The 22,589-nt window shown below is 50.7% G+C and overlaps 1 protein-coding gene across 3 annotated transcripts in view; it reads right to left on the bottom strand.

The window, feature by feature from the left end:
* Positions 1–1,111: 1,111 nt before the first annotated feature.
* Positions 1,112–22,589, bottom strand: part of ICE1 (interactor of little elongation complex ELL subunit 1) — a 48,481-nt gene continuing 27,003 nt past the window's right edge. For 2 of the 3 annotated variants that reach the window (XM_031442936.2, XM_064479306.1), the window contains exons 12-19: positions 22,017–22,405; positions 15,080–19,816; positions 13,786–13,954; positions 12,810–12,970; positions 9,779–9,969; positions 7,876–7,982; positions 4,459–4,557; positions 1,112–2,467 (exon numbers count right to left, since the gene is read on the bottom strand). In XM_031442936.2, coding sequence (XP_031298796.1) covers positions 2,286–2,467; positions 4,459–4,557; positions 7,876–7,982; positions 9,779–9,969; positions 12,810–12,970; positions 13,786–13,954; positions 15,080–19,816; positions 22,017–22,405 — 6,035 coding nt within the window. In that variant the 3' untranslated portion in view covers positions 1,112–2,285. Of the gene's footprint in view, positions 2,468–4,458; positions 4,558–7,875; positions 7,983–9,778; positions 9,970–12,809; positions 12,971–13,785; positions 13,955–15,079; positions 19,817–22,016; positions 22,406–22,589 lie in introns of those variants that run through there. The other variant, XM_064479319.1, reaches the window with a different exon arrangement.

Raw genomic sequence — 22,589 nt, 5'->3', positions numbered from 1 at the left:
TCTTCCCTGGGAAATGCCCACGGGCTCACCACCCCCGCAGGAAGCAGAGGCCACCCACCGCCCCGCTCCTCCACTGGCGGCTCCGGCGGTCGGTCGGCTGCCTACCTCTGGCCTTCCAGGCTGGGGCAAGGGAGCAGCCAAGGTGCTGCACGGCCACCTCCTGCCCTGGGGGGTCTCCTCCTCCTCCCTCTCCCACACAGCTTCAAACCACAGAGGTGCTGAGCCAGGAAGTTACCCTTCTCCCTAGGTTACCACGCACGCACTCCCAGCTTTAAACAGCCTCCAAGCTCTTACCCACTCCCTAACTTTTGCCCCTTCTTGCCTGAACTCCAGCCTTTTGCCAGTAAAGGCTCCCTGTCACCTCCACTTGGATGTATCATGTCCCAAACATATACCTAGGGTTTGTGTCCCCAAGCCCAGGTGCCCAAATCAACACCCTGGCAATCTTGATTCCCACCTGTCCCTCACCCCCAGGCCACAAACTCAACACTGATTCCACCTCCAAGACCCATGTGACACCCACCCCGATGGTCTGCACGGCCACCAGCACCATGAGCGCTGACTCCTGGATAGGCCTGCTCCACGCCTCGCCCCCCTTCCCCGTCACAGAGCAGCCTGGTGAGCTGTGCTCATCTGACGCCTCTGCTCAAACCTCCCGACCAGCGAGTGTGACCAAGCCCAGGGCTGCCCAGGTCCCAGTGACTGGCGGTTTACCCGTGTCACCGAACAAAGGAAGCTCGCCCCCTTACATAGCATGTTCTGCCCACACCAGCCTCTTGCCCACGCATGGCAGGCTCTTGCCCTCTCAGAGCAGAGCCGTGCACACCTGTCCCGGACACCTGTCAGGGTGCCCTCCTTTCCAGGCAGGTCCCTTTGCCTCAGAGGGACCCTCCTTAGCCAAAAGAGACAGAGAGGGGTCTCCCACTCTCCTACCACAGACCCCCATGTCTCCCTCACTGCACTTACTGACATTGTTGACTGTTCACTGATCAGGGTGCCTGGGCAGGGTTCTTCTCTACCAGCTGATCACCAGCTCCTCTCAGCAAGGCCTTGGCTCAGAGCACGTGCTCACTAAGCAGTGGCAGAAAGAAGCAACACACCAACTACAGCGTGCAAAGGGCAAGGCAGAGCTGTTTATAAATCTGTTCGTGATAATCACTTAAAAACAGGAGGAGGGAGTGACAACACAATTGTCAAAGGGCAGTGACTGCAGTTAGACGGACAAACCAAGGACGGAGGGCCAGCGGTGTCTGCTATCACTAAGAGCCCGCGGGAGAACACGGAAAATCAGCTAAGTACTGGCAGTGACCGCGCCTCTACCCGGGGGGTCTCCTCTGGAGGCCGCTGCTCTGTGGCTTTGCTTTAGTGCAGGGTTTTCTCTTCAACTTTGGTTGGAACAGAAGTAAGGCCATGTGCGACTCTACTCATCAGGACAATAATGTGCATGGCTTACTTTTATTTTTTATTATAAAAAACACATACAAGAGTTTTAAGAAATGATGAAAATACGACAATCAGGACCATGGTGAGTTATTAAACCCATTTCTATGTACAAACACTAAAATTCCGAAAGTGGAACACCATCAAATGTGAGACACATCATAGCTGCTCACGTGCACACGGCGCGCGCAGGGGCGCGCCCGCCCGCGCCTGTCTGCACACGCTCACGCAGGCGCCCGCGGAGACGTCTGCTCTGCTCCTTTTACTGACACGTAGTTAAATATTTTTAAGGACTTTAGAGATACGAAGAAATGCACTAACGTGGGTTTCTAAAGGCTCTCCCTGTTTTATTTACTCTGATCAGCTGTGCACGACACCTGGAGGGGAACTCTGCAGCCCATTTCCAGCTAAGACAGCAGACGGGCCTCCCAGCTTTTGGGCCACCTCATTTTTTCCTAGTCAGTCATTTGGGCACAAAGTCCAAAATTGGCTCAGGAACCAAATCAATGTTTTTATATTAAATTCATTACAAAATGCCACTCAATTTTAAAAAGCGACTAAAAGGACACTTTCTGCAGCAAAAAAAGGGCTAAGTTCAAGTTTTTGTTGTTTGACCAAGACACAACGAAACACAATGCATACGTCACAAGATCACTGATGAGATGTGTGTGGTCTGGGGGAAAACAGCCTCTGCGCGCTCCCCTGCCTCTGCCACAGAGAGGAGAGCCTCTCGGCGCCTTTTTCTCCCTCAGGTCTCGCTCTCTGCAACCTTGGTCTGCATCCTGACGCGGACTGATCTGCTCCCGCTGGGACGCGGGAAGGCACTTCTCCAGGCGCGAGCCGGGTCAGGCCAGCTCGTCGGCGCACAGCGCGCTGACCTCCTGCAGGTAGCCGACCACGGCCGAGGGCACGCTGTGCGCCGTCTCTCTGCGCCAGGCTTCCAGGATCTTGGATATTTCCGCGGGATTGCTGGGACTCAGGTCACACAGAGCGTACACGGCTGCCAGCTGTATACCCCACGGTATATCTGAAAAGAGTTTTCATGTCAGTCAACAAGGAGAAAATCTTCGTTATTCAAAATGTTTTATGTTGTTAATCTACTGAAATACTACTCAAATACAGAATAATATCTACCAGCAATGAAAACCAAAAATTAAAAATAAATTCGACAATGAAAAAATTCATTTAAGTCCCTTCTATAGATAGGGAAAAAAATCCCCAAACCAGAGCAGCTGGATACAGGTTCCTAGGGTCGCCCCGAGGGCAGTGAGAGCCGGGGTGGAGGGCACAGCCTGAAGCTGCGTCCTCTCGTGACCAGGCTTGCCAGCCAGTTCTGGAAGGATCACACCCCACACGGTTAAGTTCTGACAAAATGCGGGCCCCAGAGCATTATCAGGTAAATGACTCCATTAAATACCCACCGGAAGTATTTGTAAGTGGACTTTGGAAACGGAAACCAGCAAAGTAAGAGCAAACGAGAAGCTATTCTCACACCACACCTTCACACACTAGATTACAGATCATGGCATTTAACTGTAGACTGGGTTAGAGGTTACGGTATAGAGTTCTCATTTAGACTCTCGTAAGTGTATTTAGCAGTTACTTAATTCAAATTTAATTTTTTTAATTTTCGGAGTTATTTCATTAAAATTTATTATTAAGTATATACTGTTAGTGATGAAATACCCTACAGGGCAAACTACTACTATTTAAAAGCGAAGAGACGCCGTCACAAAACCCACACATGCAAATGTAAAGCTGCCCTCCCCTAATCTGCAGGGCAGCGAGAGCAGCACAGGGCCGGCACGCGGTGCAGACGGAGACCCGGGTCTAACGGTAAGAGAAGCAGCAATTCACGACGACTGCAGCCGGCGGGGGCGCGCGCCCCGTGCAGGGCTGCGCGCTGGGCGCGGGGAGCCCGGCCGTGGGCTGGCGGCGCTGACCACCCCAGGCCTTAAGCCCTCTTCTCCTGGGGCTTGTTTCCTGTGCATAAAACAAGTCAAGACCACCCCTCGGACAGTCGTCCTGGGGCTCCCGGGCTGCGCTGTGGGGCAGGGCCCAGCACAGGGCCTAACCCAGCGCGAGGCCCTGGCTCCTGGGAGCGGGGCCACGCTGCCGAGAGGGGCGCCCACAGCGCGGCGGGAAGACACCCGTCAGCCGCTCGCTCTGCTGGCTGCTCTCTGACGGTGATACATGGTTGAGCCCATGAAAGGGGGCACTGTCACGCGCACCCTCAGCAGCTCTGCTAAAGTCAAAGAGAAAGCAGTTCTCATCAGCTCGACCTGCCAAGCCTCGCCCTGAAAGCGGAAGACAAAGAACTTCCCACGGGAGGAGCACCTGGCATTAAATTTCAGGTGTGCCCATGTGTCTCTGAAAGGAAGAGGGTAACTGCATCACTCCTGGATCGCATAACATTCAAATAAAAGACTCATCACTTTGAGGGGTTACTTTGAGTTTTAAGCTCTTCCCACAGAAGAGTAAGCGTGTAAGAGCACGTGCCGTGCGGTACACGAAGCAGAGGACGCCACCACCATGAAGGCCGCCTCACAAGGCATCCAGGTCCCCGCTCCCTCCCGATGCTGAGCAATGACCGCTGGCACTGCACTGGGGCCGCCATGCACTCCACACGTGACCTCGTTTGGTCATCGCGACGCAGCTTCAGCTGGGCCCCTGTAGGTGGCTGAGGTCCAGTCAACCTTCGGGGTTCACGGGGCAGCAGGAAGAGAGTACCGACATGCTGAGACAGGAGGTCAGCGCTGGACGGCCAGTGAGCCCACCTCCTCGGGGAGGCGCTGCCCCATGGGGCACGCGGCCACACTGACACCACAGGAAACCCACACACAGTCAGATGCCAGTGCTGAGGATGCAGACAGACCGCCGCTCCCACAATCACCCACTCCTCACCCCCAGCAGAGACGCACGAGCAGGGCACAGCAGAGCAGGGCCACAGTAGGAACTCAAAAAGAGGTTCAGCAAGAGGAACACAAATGATTTAAAAATAATAAACAAAAGTTTTACCTTCATCCTGGGCATGCTGTATAAACATACCAATAACCGCACTAATATTTTTCACAGCAGATGGAAACCCTTCCTTCAAACCCAATTGGCCTAAACGACCTAGAGGGAAAAAAATAAACCAAAATGTAAACGACCTTTGGTTAAATGTTAACTTCTCATAGGAATTTAAAACTTACATTTTCCTTCATATAACATTAGGTACATTAAGCTTCACGATGAACCGAAGTTAAAGTGGGTACCTATGCTTGAAAACAGGTTAAGGTAAAGTGTCAGGACCCAGCAGGGCTCCGTTTGTCCTGGGCGGGGGCTTGCTGGCTACACGACTCACCACCGCTTCTGTTTTTCACACAAACACGACACACAGTGTGTTGCTTTCCCAGGTGTCATATAATTAATGGAATTCAGCAGAATGAATGGTTTCAGCAGGCTCAGTGTGAAACGACTAACGTCTGCGGGGTGGGGAGACGAAATGCAAGACGTGGCCCATCACAGACTGCGCGCTGCTGCAGCAGGGCCGACACAGCCGCCACCCCCTGCAGGGCAGCAGCTCTCAGCTGCCTACGGACCCGGGAGCCCTTGAGGTCAGAGCTGCTCCTCCAGGTTGCTCAGCAGTTACGTGCTTCCTCCCCACGCCGAGATGTGGACTGACGGCGCGAAGGCGGCATCAGGGCCGTGGCACCAATGCTGCATGCGGGTCACTCTCCACTGCCAGGAGCTCACGGTCAAAAAAGCTGAGTCCACGTGGACTGTCCTTGATGAAGCAGTGACAGCGGTTCTTACCCACTCCAGACCCCCAGGCACACGACTGCCGTCTTCTGTGGACGGGCAGGCAAAGCAGAGCACTGGCTGTCTCCAGGTCAGCCCCTGTGCAGCTGCCTCGCTGTGGGGGGAACTGGCTGCTCCTTCCCTCAAACACCCACTTCCACTGAAAGAACGACGGACAACATGGCTACCTAGACCGAGAAAGACATTTTCTCAAAAACGAGTAAAGTGAACCTGTCATTGCAGGAAATGTATCACTGCTGTCAATGATAAAATCTGAGCTCTCAAGCAAGATTAGAATTTTGGAAAAAGTTCCATCAGCTCCCCTAAGCTTGACAGCTTCAAATACTTAAGATCTCTCTGATGAGATCGGTGAAGATGTTAACGTCTGTTCTGACATTGCTGACGTTCAGAAGATCTGTGCAAATCAGTACTTCTCACGAGAGCAGCGCACGTTACAAGGCCCTGAGTGGGCAGAGATCTCCTCGGTGTCAGCTAGACCAGTGGGTTTTCGGACAACAAAGGAGCAAAGTCCGCCGACGAGGTTTCAGCTTGCACACTGCCACCAGCCTTTAAGAAATTATCACTTGTTGAGTTCCACTGTCGAATGGAAGAAGAATATCCACAGTTGCCTGAAAAGGCTATTGAAGTACCCCAAATCAACTACACATCTGCACGAGACTGGATTCTCCTCAAACACTTCAATCAAAACAACAGGCAGCCAGAGACAGAAGGCAGTGCAACAACAGGAAACCAGCCCTTCCACTCACCCAGACACTGAAGAGGCCGGCCACAAGAAAACGTTCCATTCTTCTTTTCTTTTTGCTTTCAAAATAGTTATTTTCCATTAAAAATATCAATTATGTTAACATGAGTTTATTATTATTAATTTCAAATGAATAACTATTTTTTCCAAGGCCCAGTTTTCACATCTGATACAACAATAAATGACACAGGAAACATGGCGCACAAAGCCCTCCGGGGGTCTCTCCAGGGGACCCAGATGGGACAGCCCCTCTCCCTTCAACCCCAGCCATCTGGGCCTTCCTTTGCCGAACAGCCCTGGGGGCCCCAGCCTGCTTCAGAGCAGAAGCCTCTCCCCACCATCGCTCAAGGTCAGCCTCACGCCCTCCTGCCCCTGGGAGGACTCCGGGCAGGACTCCAGGACAGAGCCTGGGTGCAGTTTTATCCAAGTCCTCGTCCCATGCTTTAGGGCAGCCTCATCTCACAGGCCCACTGTGCGTGTCCACATTCTCAACACTACAGACCCCCCACAGGTTGACGTACACCTGTCCGTCCACCTCGTCTCTGGGCTGACTATGGAGACACCGAGGCATGGGGACACTAAAGGACTTTTAGTTCTCTGTAGCCCCTAAAGGAACGAGCTTAGTGTTAGTCAGCAGACAGCAGGCATTTCATTCAGTAAATTCCTACTGATCAGTGACTCCCTGGATAATTCCTAATCCAGGATGAAGCTGTAAACATCTGGACAATCCCCCAGGAAGTCTTGCACTGAGGTTAAAAAGAAACGTACTTCAGAGATCAGAAATTTCAAGGTACTGATCACTCTTAAGTAACTCCCTGCCATTAGATCAAAGTGCTAACTGCATGCCACCAGACCTGTCATCTGAGACCATCTGTTACGAGTATTCAGCACACGACTAACTGCAGAGAAAGGGACAGGGCGTATGCCTAACGCAGCTACGGGATCACTGGGCTGTGGGAAACGCACGTGCTTCCAGATGATATATGACTGTGTAATGGCTCCCTTCCTTTTAATTAAAAATGCTTAATGGGTTAGGTTCTATAAGCTACCTAAGTTGACAGAGCTATCAGAGATAAAATAAGAGAAAATCATGAATCTGAAGTAGTACATGGTTTGGGTAAAAAGACACATATGTGATGACTTGACAAAATGAGGGAAAAATCTGCTAAACAGATGGGAAGAGCAGTCCCCCTCCAGGAGGAGAGTGAGTGAGTCCAGGGCAGCTCAGCCACATGACAGCTCAAATGAGAAACGCGGAGCTAACCTCAGTGTCAGACAATACGCTCCACACTCCGGAGGGCCTGGGGAGGGAGGCTGGGAGATCAAAATATTTAAAATATTTAAACAATTAAAATATTTAAAATATTTAAACATTTAAAATATTTTTAAACAATGATTTTAGTTTTTGTATATTCAGCTTAGAAAATACAGAAACAACATGAAACTAGTTTCCAATTATGAAAGTACAGTTATGTTACCCTTACTGAGCAAGTAGGAAAAAACCTGGGTATGAACAAGGAAAGATACACTTACTTTATAAATCACATTAGACTATAATGTAATTTATAGCAGTTTATGGACCCTGGTGTGTATATGTAAGTGTGTGCATGCATGCGTATTAAAATTAATGTCTGAGAATCAAGAGTTCAATTATCAATAAAATGTTCTAACATCAGAAGTCTTAATCTATGGCAGAGTCGAATAAAGCACTGATTTTTAAAGAAAGAGTATGAGTAATGAAAATGAATTTAGTGCAAAAGCACCTGCTGTGATGGCTGTAAAATCAGTTACCACAGTGAAGTCTCAGTCACCATATATTATTATACATTTATCCTTCCACCAAGACATCGTCAAGAACGAGAACAAATGTAACAGCACAGACCACTCACCAATGAGCCTCAGGATCGATGCTATTATAATATCCGGAGTGTAGGCGATGTTTGCATGGCCTTTCCTGTATTTTATCCACTTGTCCATCACAGGCCACAGCTCCTTACTGTAAGACAACAGTAACACACACATATGTACGTATGCACGTGTATGAAAGTCTGCACACCCGCCATCACTCAAACACCGAGAACTTATCTTAAAAATGGTCCATAAGAGACAGATAATTAGGGAAGAGGAGGAACTTCTGCAGATGTGGCTTCTCAGGTTAACACGACAACAGACACTGGAGCTCACGCACCCTCCAGCTGTGGAGGATCTCCGTGCCCATGCTGGCGGAAAAGAGGCTACAGACTCCCATGCTTGCACTTTTATTCTGTTTTAACTGTTTACAGTGCTTTGCGCTGAGGTGCTGAATAACGTCCCCAAGTCACAGCACTGGAGGTGGACCATCCACACTAACGCAACACCTGCGCTCCAGAAGCTGAGTTTCCCTGGGAAGCTCAGGGACAAACAGCTGTATCTGTAGGAAGAACTAAACCGGGGAGTGAACCACACCTACACGGATTAAATCACCTTCTACTGACTGGGAACAGTGGCAGTTCCTCTGTTTCGTCTTTCCGAAAATAATACGTACTAACTTCTTATACAGTATTTATAATAGTAGAAAGTTAAATACAAACAAAAATGTAAATTAAAAGCACTCCAAATAACACATTCTCAGATAACTACCACTCTTCTAATTTTGAGCTTTTCTTGCCACATCCTTGGTGTGTGCACGTGTGCAGAAGACATGGTCAAAGTGACCACAGTGCTTAGGAATCAGAGTCTAGAGCCGCTTAGGCAGAGATCCTGAGATTCAACACTGTCCATACCACCAGCAGAGGGACCTTGGCCAAAGCATCTCTGACTGGCACCATCCCCCATGGTCTCATCTGTCACTGGGACGGAAGGGCCGCTGTCTCCTGTGCTCCCAGGAAGATGAGGCCAGGGTGGCCACCCACACACCATGACACAGACAGCACTGAATACACTGTCCTGTCACTTCCTCAGTAACAGACTGCAAAATGCTTTCATGTCAACACAGAAAAATCTGTGCATAGCTATTTATTCTAATATGGCTGCATCTCATTATAAAGATGCTCCATAATTCAATTACCTATTATTTGACATTTAGATGTATCATTCTCTAGTGTTGAGAGAAAAAAAAAAGAGAAAGAACAGATTTCCACAGAATATATTTGGCAGGCATCTCAAAGACAGAGACGTGCAATCCTTCGGTGAATCCTTTTCAAAGTCATAAATTCCTTTAAATCAGCCCTTCTCAGTCAGGGGTGTAAGAAAATTAAGAACTCCAGAACATTGTTTGACTGTTTCTCCATTCTCCAAAGATGCAACCCAGATAGATGCCGCAGACACGTCCATTCATTCCTAAGACGGAGGCCCGAGCGCGTCAGGCTCGGTTCTCTCCCGGAGCCCCAGGGAGAAGGGCGGCTAGCCCAGAGTCTGAGTATTTCCGTTCCTGTGGGCTCTTTCAGAGCACCTGCACGTTGAGATATGCCGACCACCCACTTGTGTGGGCGCTGCTCCCTCCACACGCTAGGGGGGTGCCAGTGAGCCCGAGTCCCCCCCGCCTGAGACTCACTTCCTCCTTGGGAGACGGTAATAAACAGGTATGACGAAAAGCAGCGAAGGCATCACAAAAAAAAATGAAGCAAGGGGACGGGACACTGATGCGGGTACCCTAAAGGGCAGTTCTGTTAACTCTTACCCAAATGAAAACGTCACCTGGAAATGTTTCAGCCGCCTTCAACAGCAAACACATTCAAACCACAACTCAGCTGTCACTGAACAGACCCTGCGACCCAGGGAGCCCCACTGCCAGCCAGCCCGGTGGCCCTGCACCTTATGATGTTGTCGTGGGTCCAGATCCACTTCTGATGGCAGCAGAGCAGGTCGATGGCACAGATGTACTCCCATGTGTTATCACTCAGGTCTTCCCCAAACCGCTCACTGGTCTGAAATTCCGTCTTTGGACATAACTGTATGGTCAAAAGCAGCTTCGAAACCATGATGCCAACGTCTATAGGTGCATTCTAGCAAAGAGAAAAAGAGAAAAAGAAAACGTAGAGTTTCAAATATAACATACCTTATGGGCATCATCTCAGAGTATGACGAGCACTCACTGAATAATCATTTACCTTTAAAAGACACCTTTTGAAAGCTGTGTTGCGTAAGGAGCTATGTTTACCTTGGTTCTAATACCTGGCCTGGCAGCTGACAGGCCAGACAAAAACAGTCCAGCAGAATGCAGGATCCAGTCACGTGAAGAAGACACTGCAATCCAGATAGGAATGCAGGCCTCCTTTAATTCAGATCAGAGAATGAGTTATAAAGTTAAGATATAATAAAAAATTTCTTAATTTTTAAAGAAATTTTAAAATTCTGTCATTTTTCTAACCCTAGATATCAATCTGCTTTTTCTAGAAACTGATACGCCGGTACGGGACTCCCTCGTCTGGCTTCCATAGTGCGTGTGCACGTTCTCTGACACGGCTCCACGCGCCTGCGCGCACAGGCGGTCTGAACGTGCCTTCTGACTGCTGGGTAGCAGCCCACCAGGTGGGCGTGCCGTGGTTCGCCTGCCCACTCGGTGCTGACAGTCGTCTGGGTTACTTCCAGCTTTAGGCTGTGATGAGTACTGCTGCTGTGAACACTCATGGATAAGCCTTCTGGTGGACATAAATTTGACTTCCCCTGGGTCCCCTTTTTTCTCGTGTTATTTTTTACCGGATTTTGTTATTAAAAATGAAGACAGCTTTCAATCTTCTCTTATAATCTGAAAAAGACTGGAATTAGTTGGTTCTTTAAAGATTAGATAAAATTCAGGTGGAACCTATACATATGTCTTGTATACTAAATTTTTTATCATCTTTTCTACTTTTTATAATTGAAAACAACTGGTTTATTCAAGTGCTCTGCCCCTAAAACCAGCCTTCATCATTTTTATGTTGCTAAGAAACCATCCTGTGTTCCCACGTCTGTCGCTGTGAAGCTGCAGGTGGCAGTCCTCTCACTCTCCATCCTGTGCCCGCTTACACCCGCTCTCACTGCGAAACCCTGACTATTATTGTTTTCCTCTTTTCTCATTAATCTGAACTGAGTTACCTGTTTCACTAGTACTTTTTAAAGGCAGTTTTTTTTTGTTCTCTACTTCATTACTATTACCTTTTAAACTATATTCTTTTTTCCTAGATTCCTTCTCAAATTTTTAATTTATAAGATTATCAGCCAGCTTTATTATATGTTTAATAATGGAAACATTTAAACTATTTTAATGAATGTAAAGTTTTCCAAAAACGAGAGATCTTTGGTATGAAGGGTTTTCCACATCAATGACTTAAAAAATTGATTTTACTCTTCAGTTTCTCTCCATTCACAGATTGTCTGAGACTGTGCATCTCAATTTCCAGGGAATTTTAATGAAATCTCTTCATTACTTATGTCTAATTTGACTGAATTTTTACCAATTTACTAGAGAATTTTGAGGGTAGACTCTTCACTTTTTAAAAATTGAGGTTTTTGTGTGGCCAGAATCATGATTGGTCTTTGTAAATGCCATAGACATACGAAAAAATACAGCCTTCATTCAAGTTTACTTTCTATATGATTGAATTTCACTGTCTGTTGACTTATTTTTGTCTAGGACATCTGTTGAATTCTATAAAAGAGAACTGAACTATAATGGTATTTTCCCCCAAGTATTCCTCATTGTTTTTACAGCTTTGACTTTATATTTTTATTTGATATAGGCTAAATACATTTATTAAAATTCTACCTTCTTCATAAATCATGTCTTTTATCATCAAACCACATCTGGCTTCATTCTGAATGGGCCCCAGGAGATGGCTCCCCTGCACAAGCAGGAGGACCAGGCAGGGGCAGAAGCGGCCCTGCAGGTCCCCTCGCGGTGGGGGAGGGTGTGTGTGGCGGGTGGCAGCAGGCGGCTGCCGGCAGGACACAGGAGTGCTCTTCTAAGTGACTGACCGGACTGTGATGGAACCTCACACGGACACACTCTGGTTTGTCCAGATGGACTGATGAAGAGATTACAAACTTGCTTTTTAACATTCCCCTAACTTCTGTCCACCAATAGCCCTTTGCTTTTCTTTTCATAAGAAAATAAAAGTCTAATGAATATTAAACATCAAAAAGTACTAAAGGGAAGCAAAGTGGCATATGAAATTCTACAACACGCATGGCCAGAGTTTTTTTAAAAGAGGGAAGTCATATAATCACTAGAAGAGGGTAGAACAAAATGAAAGTCAACCCCTCACTGATGTCAGTACCTCTTCTTAAAGTTTACCACTATCCACCTGGCATCCAGAGACTCTCGCTGGAGAAATCTATGAATGAAAGAACACCAGTCTAGGTACTAAATTAGCACATCTGTTACTAAACAAATCAAAATGCTAAAAGGAAACAAGAAACACAATATTTAGAACAAAGACAAATTCCACCAACTGGAAAGAAAAACACAGAACATTAGATTCAGAAAAATCACAACAGGGAGGAGCTGAGATGCCATTTTTTTCACCTTCCTACCTACTGTAGAAGCAGACGATTTACATCTCCTCTCAGCCCACACATACACACTTGTGTGTATGGATTCCATCAGCCGTAATTAGTACACAAATAAACTCTGTTCAGTTAACACAGTACATAGGTCTACAATTCTTCCCAGAGTCTCACTGCACAGTTAATGAGCAAAATGCATAAGCTTAGACTAAAATGGCATTTTAAAGGATCTGTTATGAAGAATACTATCTCTAAAATGCTCATGAGGTAATACAAGACTAAACTTAACAAAACTAAACGCTAACATTTACGTAAGACCTGCAAGTGCAGTATTACAGAAAGCAGACAGAAACCTCACCTTTTCCCAGTTGAGGAAGGCTCTCAAGCAGTTCAGAACCTCCCCCTTCGCGCGCTGCCTGGCCACTAACTGCATCGCCTTGTTGATCACCGACTGAGAGATAAACACATCATGCCACATGTTCGCGATGAACAAAGTCAACTTTTCAGACTCTGGAAAATCTGAGAAGGAAAACAAGATAATAAATCTTTATGTCTGATGAGGTGAGTGAAGTATGAACAATTTCCCCTTGTGTGATGCGAGGGGACCCACCCTGACGGGAGAGAGCAGGCTGAGTCCCGCCCTGTCGTTTTAAATCTGCTTCTCCCCAACCCCAACTCACCCTTTTCTTTGGGCAAACTTTCTTTAATCAGATTTGAAACACAACACGCAAGTATACATGAAAAGGGCAATAAACCCCAAAGCAGAAGAGAAGACAAACCTCCCGTCTCTAGACCCCCGAGCCCAGGACCCTCCATGTGGTGAGTGTCGTTTCAGGCCATGTTTTGTGCATTTTGAGCTCTGCACACAGAGCTCACTGGAAGACTGAAGAAACAGCAGGGAAAGGAAGAGCATCAAAGGACAGCCTCCCTTCCATTTCTCCTCTCAACTCTTCATGAGCTTATGAATCCAACTGAGTTTTTCCCTTTCCAGCTGGTGACACAGCAGAGTGGTCTGTCACTTAAAAACCATTCCCTTATCTTGGGTCGGCCGTCACTGACTCTAAAGCAGCTGTACAAGGAACGAAGCCAGAGCGGCAACGAGAGGGACGAGCACACACCCGCGGGAACGCCTGCGCGGACGTAAGCGAGCTGCAGCCACGGAAACTCCTGCTGGAAATCAGGCCCAGCTGGGTTTGTGGCTAAGGCTCCTCTGGCAAATGCACAAAACAACATGACTGTAAAAGACACACAGCAATAACTTAACTGGAAGTACAGATGCAGACAAAAACGCAGTAAGACGTTCCTGACACAAGCAGGCCACCCTGTAAACATACCCTCCTTGAGCAGGCTGTAGCAAAACAAGCGCGCCCTCTCCAAGTCCCCCAGCTGCCGGCAGATGCCCACGTACACCCTGCAGAGGGCATGGATGTAGCTGTGCTCCACGGAAGTCTTCTGAGTTTTCAGTTCTGAGAGAATAGAGTGAAGCAAGCACTCTGCTAAATGCTGGATGGGGAAAAAGAAGAGAAAATAAAAAAGCAATGCTCACTGGTATTTATCTTCAACCTACTGAAGAACAGCTAAGTTACAAACTCAAGTGCCTTTGGCCCCAGGGTATGAGCGGGCCCGCAGCTGCCGAGGCCAGTGGTGCCGCGGGGCCCAGACGGCAGCTCCATGCACGCCTGGTGGCGCCCGGGCACCACCGCCACTCCAACACGTGACAACTTCTTGGTTTTCAGTGAAATAATCTGTGTGTGAGTGTGTGCGTTAAACCCACTCTAATTCTACTCCCATTCCTGTCTTCTGAACTCCAATGTACTCTGCGCATTTATCCTGTTTAGATCTTAAAATACTGGGTATACTGGGCAGCGCTTTCCTTGCTCAGGAAAAGGAGCATTAAATAATTTCATACATGCAGTCATTTGAAAATAAACATCTTTTCAAAGTTAACTGTACTGCTCTCTATGCTTTCTGAAGGTAAGCATTCTAAGAAAAATAAATATTTACACCATCATGATTCCAAGGATGCACAGACAGCCAATAAAGTAAAATCCATGGAAAACTGGAAGTCTTCCACAGTATCAACTTGAATGTTTGTAAATTAAAAACCTATGAAAGTCCTAATAAACCGTGTATGTAAATCTGCACAATCCTCCCCTGCCCCTTTTTGAAACTAGGTATCTGCTCCTGTTTGATTTGTGACACACATTAAGGGAGCGAGGGGAGAAACCCACACAATGTATTTTTCTGACTCTCAAAACTCTCAGATGTGTGGACAACACTATTCACAGAAAAGAAGGCTCCATTGCATAGCAATCTGACACTTCAAAGCAAATCACTGAGCCTTTAAAACACGCCGGGATCAATGGGAGATCTGCATCTTAAGTCCTGATGCTTTTTTTTTCCTTTAAAATTTTAAGTTATCTGATGAACGCACATTATCAAATCTCCAGTGTCCTATCATTTCTCAAATGGGTAAAACGCTGGCGAGAAATATATGTTTACGTGGCCAGCTGCCCACCTTTGAGATTAAACTTGTGTCAGCTTAAACTTGCCACTCCGCCCGCGGGAAACAGCCTGTTGTCTGGGGACCTGCAGTCCCCACGCTCTCAGAGAAAAGCAGCCACGTACCTTTTTGGTTGTGCTGAATTCATAAACAACGTCCTTCTCTTGATCTCTCATCACAGGCTTTTTGGAGATGTTCCCCACATACACGTGACTGCGAATGACAGGTAGCAGGTCAAAGGATGACTCTGCGATCTTCCTCAGGGCGTCGGCTATGGCTCGGTCGTGGGACTCCACGGTTTCTTTGGGGTTCAGAGGTACCTGTGAAGCCGTACTGGCGGCTGGGAGAGAACTCTCCTCCTCCGTCCTCACAGCTTCAGCCTGAGAGAGGTCCTCTCGGGGGTCCCCGCTGACTCCTTCTGCGGTGGGTTCCGGTTCGGGGGACACGCCGTCCAGGCGCAGCCTTTTAGCGCTTCTCAGTGAGGGCGCCGACAGAGTCCTCTTCCCGCCGGAATCCTGCCCCACGTCCCTTGGCTGACCGTACTTACAGTCAGCTCCAGCGCTGCCCCCCGTTTTAACAAAGGCGGTTGAGGCAGAAGTGATCGCTTTGAAGCCCGCGATGGCGCTGACAGGCCCGGGGCCGCTCCTGCCGTCGGCCGGGGGCCCCCGAGCAAGCTGGACGTTCCCCTTTAGGATGCTGAGGGTGCGGGCACGGGCGGACAGCTCTGGGTACATGGTGTCCAGGATCTTCACAGAATTCTCCGAGGGCGCTGCCGCCGCAGGGTGGGCAGGTGCGAAGGCGGGGAGGCGGCCAGGCACGGGGAGGGCATGCTTTGGGGTCGCAGCACAAAACTGCAGAGGAGATGACAAGACCCTCTCACTGGCCAGTGCAGTGGATGGGGACGGGGACGTGCGGGGAGGAGAGGGGCGCCCCGGCTCCTCCGGCAGAGGGGACATCACAGGAGGCGCCGGGATCTCAGCCAGGGGAGAGGCCTGGCCAGCAGGAGAGAGGGGAGAGGAAGGGCTGGAGCTTGAAATCAGCGGGGAGGCCGGCAGTGAGGCCCTTGGAGGCGTGGCTATCAAAGGAGCAAGCAAGGGGGGCAGGGGAGGCCCCACCTCCTGCCGTATTTTACTCAGCGTCTCAGCACCGCAGTCTGCAGGCGTGGAGGTGTCAGCGTTGGCCAGAATGGTCTGCGTCTGACTCCTCGGAGCCTTTGCGTTGCCTCTTTCCCCTGAAAACGGTGGAGCATCTTCACTTTGAGTAGTTTCAACCCGGCTTGATGCTGAAGTCTTCACTGGTTTGTTTGACTGATCTTTGTTAGAAACCTTTGATCGATTCTTATTTTTGCTGAATGGCTCTAGTTTCGAGTTATAGTAAGTGTGATCAGACTGAACGGTCTGAGAGTCAAAGTTTTGATCGTATATCTCAGAGCTAATCCTTACGCTAGGTTTAACAGGTCTATTCCGCAAACGACTTTTATCAAAGTTAGTATTCTGCCCACTGCTTGAAATGTCCTCCTGGGTACCCGGCATGTGACTGCCACCCTGGAGCTCCGGAAAGGGAGGGCCAGGGTGCCCGGTCTCAGGGGACTGCTCTGCAGAAGGAACTGAAATGAAGCCAGCCCCCTGCCCCTCTGGATCCGGGGAGACAGGGGCGTCTTCAAGAGCATCACACAGTATAACCTGGTCCACGTTCGGCATGAGAGCCACGCCATTGATGATGGTCCAGTTGTCCCCCTTTTCAATGACGAGGTTGTGATCCTTATTTATCAGCACGTTGATAATTTCGGAGGTCACCGTAGAGATCTGACACTGAAACGCCGCTTCCCCCTCCCCCGCTCCGGAGTCAGCGCACAGGAGCAGGGGGTCCGTGGGTTCCGGCGGGACCTCCTCCCCGCCGTCCACCGACCTGATCACATCCAAGTGGCCCTCGGATCTGCCTCGGGCGTTTTCGTGGTCAGCTCCGCCGCTGGTGGGAGAAGGGCCCGAGGAGTCTGAGCCGGCCCCTGGTGGGGGCGCAGCTGAAGGCTGTGGGGACAAGCTGGCGGTTTCCTGAGGCGGAACCAGCTCTTCCTCGTGCTCGGCTGTCACACTGTCATGCACATTTAAGAGCAGCACCTCAGCAGCGTCTCCCTCGTCAGCATCCTCGCAGGGAGTCTGCAGCTCCCGCCCCATCCTAGTGAGCACCTCGGACAGCGTCTCCAAGGAGCACTGCGCCAGCCGACTGGGGCTCCTCAAAGGACCGTCCTCCTCCTCGGATTCGACCCACTCCTCAGAAGTCTCGAGCGTTTCTTCTTCACAGAGTTGCTTTCCGTACGTGTCTCCTGATGGTTCGCTTTGCTTTAATTCCTTGTTCACTCCTTTATTTCGGGTTCCTTTGCTAGAACATTCTGAAACAGAGTCCCCTGAACTATAATCTCTTAGCTGACAACTTTCAAGAAACATCACGACCTCTGACGTGGAAAGTCTGTCCATCTCGGAGAGAGCGCTGATGTTAAAGTCCCGCAGAGCTGAGGTCAGATAGCCCACCTCCGTGGAAGGTCTGGGCGCGGCCGCAGCGGCCCCCGGAGCTGCTAACTCTGGCCGCCCCTGCTCCACTGCGGCCTCAGGCTCATTCTCGCCCTCGCTGCAGCTGGGCGCCTCACTCTCCTCCACCTCAGTGTCGCCACCTGCCACCTCCCGGATGCCCGTGTAACAGCACAGGGTACCAGGAAGGCTGCTCTGGGGGACAGAGCATTTCTCTTCACCTCTCCTGCCGAATACTGGGGAAAAAGCAGGATCTGCGGCGCCCACACCATCAGGAGAAGCACCACCAGGGGTCTGAGCCGGCAGACGCTCCTGCGGGCAGTGCCGCACAGCAGGCGGGTCCTTTGAGACGGCCGGGGCCTCCCCGCCAGACCTGACTGCGTCTCCAGTGGGTATTTCTCTACCAGGAAAAGCTCTTGATAGTGTCACCTCTGCGGCTGGAATTTTCTGCACATCCAGCCTGGGTGAGTCCACACTTGGGGCAGGAAGATGCGGACTCTGCTTCTGCACCTCCTCTTGCCCCCTGGCTTCCGTCACCATGTCTTGGTTTGGGACCGGGATGTTTTCAGAAGTGAAAGATAATTTACTATTTGCGGGACAACAAGGATTTTCTACTGGTAAAGAACCACTCAGAGAATTAAAATCTAATTTCCTCAAGGAGGTGGAAACGCCTGGTGAGGTTCTCTCTGTGGCAGCTGCCTCCCTGCTTTCCTGTGCTGTGAGCTCACTCCCTCCGCGTCGTGCTCGGGGTGACACACGACCAGCCCCACCGGCAGCATCTGCTGCCAGGGGAGGCTCCGTCCGAGCTGGTCTCATGGGCTCCCATCCAGCACTCTGCGTGGTCTCAGGCCGTGTCTGCTTTGTGATTACTGACACCTGGTTCGGCAACAAGGGCGCTGTGGCCCTGAATGCCACAGGACTGCGACCCTCTCCAGTGCGTTCCGGCTCGGACGCCGACGTCCTGTTCTCTGGGGGGGACACCACCTCCTGTAACTGGCGTCTGGCCTGTTCATGTTCAGGCGAAGCACTCAGTCTTTCTGTGCCACTTCGCCGTAACAGATCGTTGTGGCGCCACGAAGTGTTTTTAACGAAGCCGAGGCCACTCCCCATCGAGCCAGACTGAGGTCCTGCCAACAACGTCAAGTCTGACCGACTCGGCGTGAGCGCGGCCCTTGGACTTCGACTCTCACACAGTCCACCTCTCATGGCTCCCATGAATCCCAACTGAGGAAGGGAGCAGACTTCGTTCGTGCCTTTTAAGAGGGTCGCACATCCTACCTCATCGCTCCTTTGGCCGTGAAAATCAGGTGCCCGCGACACCGGACTGAAAGCTCGGAAGCTGTTCTCCAGAGCGCCGTCTCCTCTGGGACACTCCGGGGGCTCAGGACGCACCTGGAACGTGTTTAACGTGGCGGCCTGTAATCTTTGTTCGGATGGACGCAGCTCGGGAAGGTCCACCTCAGTGGGAAGACAGGTGTCATCGACATCCTCCAAATCACAGGGAGACCCAAGGTGACCGCAGAGAGACGAGGCTATAGAGGCCGAGGAGGAAGACACCTCGTCTTCGACACCGAGCCCCGCTGCCAGCAGCGCGGCCCCCGCCGCCCCGGGTGCAGGGGCGGCTCCTGAGACGAGCCCTCGCGGGCCTTCTCTCTGCTCCTCCAGTCCTCTACACAGGCCCTGAGGACGGCCAGAGACTGACAGGCGGCCGGGCTGAGAAGGGACGCCATCCGCCAGCGTCCACTTGGTCCACCCGGGCGTGGGTGACCCTAGCACTCTGGGCCCCAGGGTGTTTCCTCCAGATGTGCTGGGCTCATTCCACAGCCTCGAGCCAAGGGGAGAACGACGCAGGCCTGCCGTCCCGAGCGCCGCTCCCTCCTCTCGAGCCAGGCTGCCCAACAGCTTCTCCACACGCTCGCTGCCCGGGGGGTTATGGTGGGTCTTCTCTGGGTGCACCGACCAGTCCATCTCCCGACCCTCTCTCTGCCTCGTCACCTCACCTAAAACGCCCCTTCCTCTACGGCTCATGAACTCGGATGACACGGCCCAGTGCTCCTCACGAGCGAAGGAGACGGTGGCTGAAGGCTCTCCCAGGGTTGCTGTAAATGTCCCAAGCCCGACAGCGGTCACTTCACTGACTTCCAGTGCATTTGGAGCTTGGGTGGCTTCGTGCGATCTGAGTCTTTCCTCCCATGGCCCACTTCCTTTACTTTTTCCAGGTGAGTTAAAAGAATCCCGTGATTCAGGTGCATCATCTTCTGAAACGGACTCAGCAGAAACTCTATGTGGGGCCACGTCGTTGTCACTGGAATCTGTACACTCTTCAAAGTAGGCTTCCTTAAAAATAAATGAATTATACTACTTAGTCAGTTATATACCAATTCAACCAACTAAACATAACTATCAATTAAATGCATCTTTTAAAAAAGTACACGCTTCCTGAAGGGTCTGAGGCAAGGGTGGTCTGCACCCTGGCCTCGGAGGGGCAGGGAGGTCTCGTGGGGCACAGCGCTGCTTCGCTGCCGCTCACGGAAGCCGCCGCTGCCCAGAGGCCCACGTTCGCCCTGCTTTTCCCGAATCAGTGACACTTCCCAGCTCCACTCCATGTGCGGCCATGGGCTACCTTTGTTCTCCTGACTTCTAAACAGTCCTTCTCAACTCTGACTTCCTCATTCTCTGGTAAAATGGCTTTTGGCTCTAGCTGCCCAGCGCCGTGTTCCTCCACCTCCCCAAGCGTCTGGCCCGTGGCCAGAACAGCAGCTCCCCAGCACCGAGCCCGGCCACGGCTCTGCATCCCGGCTCTGCAGGTCACCCCGTGGATGTCTCTTGCCTCGTTCCCTCACAGCAACAGGTGCAACCCAGCTGTTATCAACAGACATGCACAGCCCGGCTCCCCGTCTCTGCTCCAGGAACCCTCCATGACCCCCAACCAGCCCCTCCCATCTTGAGTGAACCCGTCGTCACGTGGCTCCCGGGAGAGCCAATCCGTGCACCACCCTGCCCCGTTCAGGGGACCGTGGACACAGACTGACTCCTACTGGGAAAATGTTTTCCTCCCTTGGGTTCCAGAGCACCATCACCTCCTGGTCCCTCTACTGTCCTGACGCTGTTTTCAACCTCTTTTCCTCTTCCTCTTTTTCTAATCAGCCATGTAGGCACTGACAGCTCCCCGGGATTCTGTCTGGGACCCTACTCTCTTCTTCTACACATTTGGATGGAATGACATCACACACTCCCATGGCTCCCGCTGCACCCCAGCGTCTGCGCCCACCGCAGCCCACCTGCAAGCACCATGCCCGAGGATGGGAAACGCACCCTGCACATGAACCGCTGGAAATCCCGCACACTTCCTATGTCATCCTCCTCCCAAGCGGGTTCTTCCCGTAATTCTAGTTTCCAACATCCTTGATGCCCTGTGTCCTCTAACAATCACACTACAAATCCTAACAGACATGCTGTTTATTCAACCTCATAACCTTTTCCAAGCCAGTCCCTACCTCCTTAACCCCAATGTTACTACTGGGTTCAGGTGTCGAGAGAAGGAAACTGCTGATTAAACGATTTCCTGGCTCCATTCTTGCCTCTTTCTCCACTATCCTCATTCCCTACCCACTCATGCTGGGACACCCCTGAGACTTCAAAGTGAAACTCTAGCATTAGGCCCACTTCTTTGGATCCATCGGGAATTCTCACTGCCTTCAGGGTAAACTGAAAGTTCTCAGATACACGTCCCTTGGGGACCTGGTCTGCCTGACCATTCCCCAGCATGAGGTTCGCTCCTCCACCTGAAGCACCTCCCTCCCTCCTTAATCCCCCAGCTGGGATGCGAGCTCCCTGAGCACCTCCCAGCCCCGCTCCACCCGGCCTCTGTCCAGGCCCTTCCCAGCAGGTACACGTCTTGGCACCACAGTGCTCCCCAACAGTCCCACCACCACACAAGATCCAACCACAGACAACCGTATCCTATGTCACCGCTGCACTCCCCGGGCCTAGCCCCGTGTCTAGAACCGAACAGGCTTGCGTCATGTTTCCTGAATGAAGGGACTCAAAGGAGTCTGATCTGTTCCTTAGCCAAAAAACACACAAATATGCTCTGTCAAGTCTGACTTACTAAGAAATTATAATAAACCACCTGCAAACACAAAAACATGATGAATTCATCACATGAAGGTGGCGAATCAGTGACAGAAGTTAACAGGCCTGTGCGCTATATACATGGAGTTCCTATCTCTAAAAATACTTGTTTAATTCACTCGTTCCTTATCTGTTCTGTGCCAGGCACTAAAGATAAAAGTAAACAATTAAGAAACAGTCCTCCCACAAGAGGCTTATGAACCGTCGTAGATAAAGACAAATACAGATGCGCGATGCAAAATGGAAAGCCTCACAGACGTGGGCCCGGAGGGCGCGGCGCGCCTTGTTAGCGCCCGGGTTCCTCCCTAACTCAGTCTGCTCTGAGTACCACGGCCGTTCCTCGAGCACAGCGGACACGGACAATGTGGCCACTCGGTCACGCGAATCTAAAGCGCCAACTCACGGACACGAGCGAAGAACGCAGGGCACCCGGGTGTGGTGACACCAAAGGGGGTGATGGCACCGGAGACAGAAGAGGAGGGGGGAGCTTGAAGAAGTCAACTGCGGCCTGCAGATCCTCATCAAAGCATCGGTCGTGATCAGGAACGTCAGCAGAGCTGTCATTCCTCTGCGGCAAGGCCCCTGGATTGCGGTCCTCTTTGAAACCACCGCCGTCCCGGGACGCGGCCCCACCTGGCCCCTCACGCGGGGGGAAGCGGCCTTCTACCTCCGTGGACAGCTCCGCCAGGCAAGTCTGCACGGCAGAGGTGCCGAGAGGGCCAGCCCCTGCGGGAGGGGGTGCACCGTCTCCCCCAGGCTCGATGGCTCTGGGGTTTTCTATGGCAGATTTTTCTGTGGGGAAAAAAGTGAGTATCAAATTATTTACAATATCGAGAGAACTTAAAAAAAAAACTACCTTATTCTAACAGTTAAAAATGCTTGCAATATTAAGTCCAAGTAGTAATGTTTTTAAAAGGCAACCAATCCCCACCCAAAGATTATCCTCTAAGACCTGAACACGTTCCACCTAAGTGTG

This window comes from Camelus dromedarius, chromosome 3 (assembly GCF_036321535.1).
Source record: "Camelus dromedarius isolate mCamDro1 chromosome 3, mCamDro1.pat, whole genome shotgun sequence".
NCBI classification, from domain to species: Eukaryota; Metazoa; Chordata; class Mammalia; order Artiodactyla; family Camelidae; genus Camelus; species Camelus dromedarius.
Note: the sequence above shows the minus strand (reverse complement) of the source record. Positions and strands in the feature narration are given on the sequence as shown.